Source organism: Hibiscus syriacus, unplaced genomic scaffold (assembly GCF_006381635.1).
Source record: "Hibiscus syriacus cultivar Baekdansim isolate YM2019G1 unplaced genomic scaffold, ASM638163v2 tig00111659_pilon, whole genome shotgun sequence".
Lineage (NCBI taxonomy): Eukaryota > Viridiplantae > Streptophyta > Magnoliopsida > Malvales > Malvaceae > Hibiscus > Hibiscus syriacus.
In genome coordinates, this window is record NW_024063149.1 from 1723285 (window position 1) to 1729359 (window position 6075).

General features: G+C 34.3%; 1 protein-coding gene across 1 annotated transcript; it reads right to left on the reverse strand.

Moving 5' to 3' along the window:
- Positions 1-626: 626 nt before the first annotated feature.
- Positions 627-3104, reverse strand: LOC120167034 (ubiquitin-conjugating enzyme E2 4-like). The gene is made up of 6 exons (XM_039176163.1): positions 3033-3104; positions 2207-2286; positions 1480-1594; positions 1240-1292; positions 1007-1135; positions 627-866 (listed from the first exon to the last, which is right to left on the reverse strand). Exons 1-6 carry the CDS (start codon positions 3074-3076, stop codon positions 787-789), a joined length of 501 nt encoding a protein of 166 aa, XP_039032094.1. The 5' UTR covers positions 3077-3104; the 3' UTR covers positions 627-786.
- Between the last annotated feature and the right edge of the window lie 2971 nt (positions 3105-6075).

The window sequence follows — 6075 nt, forward strand, 5'->3', positions numbered from 1 at the left end:
CACCAGGGAGATTGAACTCATCAAGAACAACTTTCTTGAAGGATTTTGACTGCGATTCACAGGATACACCGATCCATTTGTCTTTGCAGGGGTTTCAACTCATGTTCCAACCCCAACTTTGATCTCTCTACATTTCCATCTGCAAGTTTGTCCATGAATGCCACAAGTGATGGCTTCACTTGCAAATCTTCCGAACTCGGGACATGGAAGAAGAAAAAGAACAAAACTGGTAGTATAGAGATCGAAACATGGTTTATTCTTGATGAACAAGGAAAGGGTAAATGAGCAGGGTAATCTGGTTCTGCTTGTTTAGGAAGAATAGAAAAAAGTGGTATACTTTATCACACATTGATGGTAGGACAAACAGAAAAGAACAAGGTGGGAACTGTTGCATTGCCCAAATTTCAAAAGAGAATTTCTCATATCTTCTAGTACATGATCTACTGGGAAATACAATACAAACTATGCAGAACATCAAATAACTAAAGTTGACATCATCCTTTAACCCCCACTCCATCAAGAGACTTAGTGTGGCACCCCATCCCAAATTATCAAAAAGGAAAAAAAGAAAAATATTATGTTGAATAAATAGAAGTGTTGTAATGCATCAATGGCAGGCCCTGGTATTATGAGAATTCATTTATCACTTCTAATTTTCTATGCTGAGGAGAGCGATGAATGGCTTTCATCCAGACTTTAATTCATAGAAACCATGACCTCCAAAGGTATTTTATGGATCAGCATGCCCAGCAATTTCATCATCACTGGACCCGGTTTCTTCATCTGTTACATTTTCATCATCATCGGTCTCCTCATCAGCTGTTGCTTTAGTGATATTTCTTTCTTTGCAAAACGCTCACAGAATTCTGTTAAAAGATAACATCGCTCAGCCCAGAGAAATGAATATTCGTTGTGCAACCGCCCTATCTTTCTTACCCAGAACAAAAGTCTCATGCTAAGCATAACCATAAAGTTACCACCTATCACGAAGTTTTAAAATCTTTACCTTTAACTTTTTGATCATATTGTTTTCGATCCTTCATCATCAATGATGCTGCGTCCCCATTTAGGGGGTCTGAAGGGTTTGGATAAAGCAAGAGCTGCGGAAGAAAAACTTCGAAAATGTTTAAAAGATCTGCGACAGGATGAAAACCGCACACAAGGGGATTCATCAATCAAGAAGATGAATAATGCTGAATGTCACATACTAGTAACCAATAGAAGTCAAATGATGCTCACCAAACATTGGACTCCAGGATTGGTTAATAACATCCAAGCATACAGAACCAGACCTGAAATTAATCCAACATAGAAAAATTCGATTGAAAAACAACTATCATTTAGAAATCAAAAATACAAATCTTTACCAGAATTATTGCCTATTAAAAATCAATATACATGAGGATCTTAAGTAGTTTAATCACCATTTGCATGACATTGCAATCCATAAGATCAAGTTAGAAATTAAAAATTGCTCACGTTTCATCAACATTTGGGTGAAATATCTTATTCAAGAATCTAATAGAAGGAGACTTGTATGGATAAGCATCTGGAAGCTCAACCCGGATTTTCCAAACTCTGCCTTCATACAGACCTATAAGCATTGAAGTCGAAGAGGTTAAGGATATTAAAGAAAGAATCAAGGACTTCCCCAAAATGTGTTCAAACTTCTCATTTTCTTAAAGTATCCATGTTTGACACCCATGACACATGCATATCTAGACATGAATATGGGGATATGGTCTTTCAAGGACCCTCCAAATACACGAAAACCGAATGTATCTGCATCAGCACATGCCATATCTGACACTTTGACCCGAGTCCAACTAATATGGCTTCCGAAGGAAACAATGGGTACAGGTTAGACCCGACGATAAAAGAAAACAAATAAAACTCTGCAAGCAAAAAAAAAATCGAAATCAAATGCATTCCATGTAGAAGGAAAAGAGTGAGGGAGAGAACGATGTGTATAGGTGTGCTAAAGTGGTTTGCCCCTTATTGCATAACAATTTAATCAATTTAACCATCTGTTCCCAAATTGATAAGGATATATAATGCTATGGAACAATCTCTACAGAAGTCAACTGACTACTGTAAGACTAGTGCTGCCAGGTAGTAATTACATGAACGTACAAATACTGTCAAGATGGGTCATATCAGATACATAACTGTAGAACCTATATTGAACAGATTAGTATAATCATACTTTCTTTGGGACCATGAAATTCGACATTGAATTCGTTGAGTCCTTCATTTATTGTTTCCACATTATAGTCGCTCATCATCCTGGATAAAATTAGGTGAGAAATGGAAAAGAGATAGAAAACTCATTAGCATCTCGGACTAAAAGTCCAAAATTTCAGAAACAATTGCCACATTCAATAAAGCTTTCACAAATTGAAGAGGGAAAATTTGTAACATCATACAAGTAAAGTAGAAACAGAAACAGATCTCTCTGTTCATTGATGACCGTGATACAGTAGAATAACATGTGTACTAATGAATAATGTCCATTAAGATTAACAACCCTGATTAGGTTACAGCCCTCTCATGCTCACAACTTAAAGCCAAAAAATGAATGATTCATAAGACTGTTAAAATGAATATACACCAATTTCAGCATTGTGCAGTATGACAATCTATTTATTAACCTATTTCACACACAGTCCATCAATCTCATCATCTGATAATAAATGTTTCAAAAATTCAATTGGTATTATTACCATCTTCGCTTAAAACATCTAATCATGATGCTACCATGTTAGCCATATGGTTCGAAACATCTCAAATCACTGGTTATTTGATTAAGTTAACTGGTTTATTTCCTCAGCGAGACTAACCCCTAGCCCCTCCTAACGTAGTTCTAAAGAACGGTGCACAAAAACACCTTGAGAAAACCCCATTACTTCATTGAGGCAAAACAATTGCAGACTGTCTTCAAAAACATTAAAAGATAAGGAGATTAAATCATTTGAACCAAAGACAGCACTGAACAGTGAACACAGAGATGTAAACATGTAAGAAAAGCTTACAACTTCATTACATCCATTTCCCGCCTCTTGCTTGGGGAAGACATTTTATCCAATAATTAAATGCCAAATTACCTGCCAAAATGACGACGGTGCAATTATTTTTTTTTTCATTTTTCCAAAATAAAATTTAAGAAATGAACTTCACATTTTAACACTCATATTTCCAAGAATCTCCTATATGTAAAACTGTTCAGGACAAACTCATTTGATATGAATAAAAAAACTGAATTGTGTAATAAACCTCAGATTTTATGTAATGCAACCAAAAAATATGTTGATGTGCATAAAAGGGAATGTAAATATTTATAGAATTAAAATCAACCAAATAGATCAATTCATTGTTAGTGCAGACTACATATCAAAGATAACTTTCCTTAGTGGTTGAATGTAGGATAGTCAGTTTGGATGTTTGAAGTATTCTACATAACTGAAGGATTCCATAAATCAACAAAAGTACATTGATTCCTTCACTTTATTAGCAATGCTTAGAAAGACCCGCTAATGCCTTAAACAGAAATAGAGAAAGAAACGGTCCAGATATTTTTATTGCTCGATGCATCTGTTGATTTGGCCATTTCTAAATAATGCAGGATCTCAACCTCTAGAATATGACTCATTTAATTCACTTATTCTTAATCCTCCTACTATTTCAGAAATAAGTAATCCAAAACATCCTTAAATCAATATAAAAGCTCAAAGATTGCCATGACATGAAGACCTTTACTTTGAATGAGGCAATAACTTCAGGAGCAAGCACTAAAGTTCAATGCCCATGCAAACATTTAATAGTAACGAATGGAAGTCGGTAAGACCAAGTAATAGTATAATTCATAAAGAACATAAACAAATGAAAGAAATGTCTATGAAAACCTTTCAAACTAATCTCAATTCCCAAAAGATGAATTTGTCTTAGCACGCTCTCTTAACAAGAAAATCCCCACCTAGATTACCATTAAAATATGCAAGTTCTCATTTCATGATATATAAAACCAAAAGAATCTAAAGTTGTTACTGAATGTTCCTAATTAGAACAACAACTTCATAGCACTTTAGCTACTTTGATTGACATTTGACCCTGAACCAAAGTTGGAAGGTTGAGAAATTTAAGCAAGCCTGTTCATGCACGTCACATGCTCGTATCTTCAATGAGCAATCCCTACGAACATAGCCTAAGGCCGCACGATTGCTCACCGTAATATGAGCATATGACACACGCACTAGCTAGATGCTAAGATCCAATCTTAGGACCTTTCATATCCTTCTGGGAAAAAAAGCCAAAATCAAATGGTCTAATAGAAGACTCAATCCTATAATTCAACCCCTAATAATTCCATAGATAGTAACACTGATGCATATATAGTTCACAAAAATTCACAACTTTAGCACTGACAAAATAAAGGAAAGTCAAAAATTTCAAAAGACTGCCTGCTGCTTAAGACCAACCCAAACGGTTAAAAAACATAAAGCAGATTAGATCCATCTCAAGCATCAATACCTTTACTATTCTTCTAGCATTGATTCATAAACAATATACAATCCAAAAATGAATTATAATTAACATAAAAAATACGGATTATTAGCATAAAAGTGATAAAAATGGCTTAACTCGTACAATATTTCACTTGAAACAATTTAAGCATTAACCCTTACTTCACAGATATGCATTGGAAGACCAAAAAATAGTAATCTCTCTGATCCTTTTATAAAGAGAAATCTGAAATGAAACCACCTTCCCAATGGTTGTTTCTTAATGCATTGAAACCAAATACAAGGACAGAGGAAATTAAGCATTAAAGGGAAAACATACAACCAAATTCATCAAATTTTAATAGTTTTATTTTCTTAAAATCCTAAGAACGAAATCAATCTAATATCTAGAGCCAAATGGGTATCCAAGAAACAAACGACCAGCAAAATAATATGATGATCGATCACTTGAAGGAATAAACGGGAAGAACCCAGGAAAATGAAACCAGGGGGCCTTACGTTTTAGCAAAGGTATGAGATTTTTATAAAAATTTGAGGAAGAAGGTTCGGTTAAACGATAATCGATCGTCTTATAAATAGAGTTTCCTGAGAAACAAACAGATGTAAACGAAGAACAAAAACAGAGGAAAACGAAAATGGTTTTCTATAGGAAATAAAAAAGTCATGTTTTCATATGCACGTGTTGGAATTGCGTGGCATGCCTAGTCTTGCGCTTTATTAATTAAGGTAAATTAAGTATTTAGTACCTAAACTATCAGTTTTTATAAATTTTAACACATAAACCTTCAATATTTTTAAAATCATACATAATATTTAGTTTTTGTTTCATTTTAATACCTCACAGTTAAAAAATAATTGCATTTAGTATATAAACTATCAATTTTGATCCGTTTTAATACATGAAATTTCAATTTCAATTTTTTTTTCAAAAATTAACATTAAATTTTAAACGTGATACTAAAATGAATCATTTTTCTTCATACAACAAAGGTTTTTAAAGAGCTGGAGAGCACTGTTTCACCGATGGCTTTTGAACATATTTCTAACTCACCGGTTGGAGCGCAGCCAGCGAGATTAATGCAGTCATTTTCACCTGCAAGTAGCGACCGACGTAGAATCTTATGTTAAGAGAAGTGAATTTCTAAAATTTTAAGAGGATGTCAACGTCTAAAATTCTAGGAGACGAATTACCAAGAAAATATTTAAAATATATAATAATTTTACCCCGTCCACTCCCATCTCAAGCCATTCCCGTCAGCAAGTCACGGAAAAGGTATGTTTGTCATCTTCCATACACTTTATGTATAGGTTTTGGTGGAACTATAAAATGTCAAGCCCTCCTCGGTAGTAAGGCTTAGAACTCTGTTCAAGAGATTCCTGATTCGGTTCTCCTCTCCTTCAAATGAATTAATTAGATGTCGAAATGTCTCATCGTTTTGAGGGTTTTTACCAAAAACAAATATGCATTTTCGGTGACCACAATAAGAAAGAAATAATAGGTCGATGATCATAAACATCGTCTCTCACAACGAATGTAACATTTCCCTCTCCCTTT

Bases quoted from the DNA above. Each gene is read 5' to 3' on its own strand.
- LOC120167034 (XM_039176163.1), bottom strand. From the start codon at position 3,076: ATGTCTTCCCCAAGCAAGAGGCGGGAAATGGATGTAATGAAGTT. The intron at 2,287-3,032 runs GTAAGCTTTTCT...AATTTTATCCAG, and splicing joins GAAATGGATGTAATGAAGTT to GATGATGAGCGACTATAATG. The intron at 1,136-1,239 runs GTGAGCATCATT...ATCCTGTCGCAG, and splicing joins ATCCTGGAGTCCAATGTTTG to ATCTTTTAAACATTTTCGAA.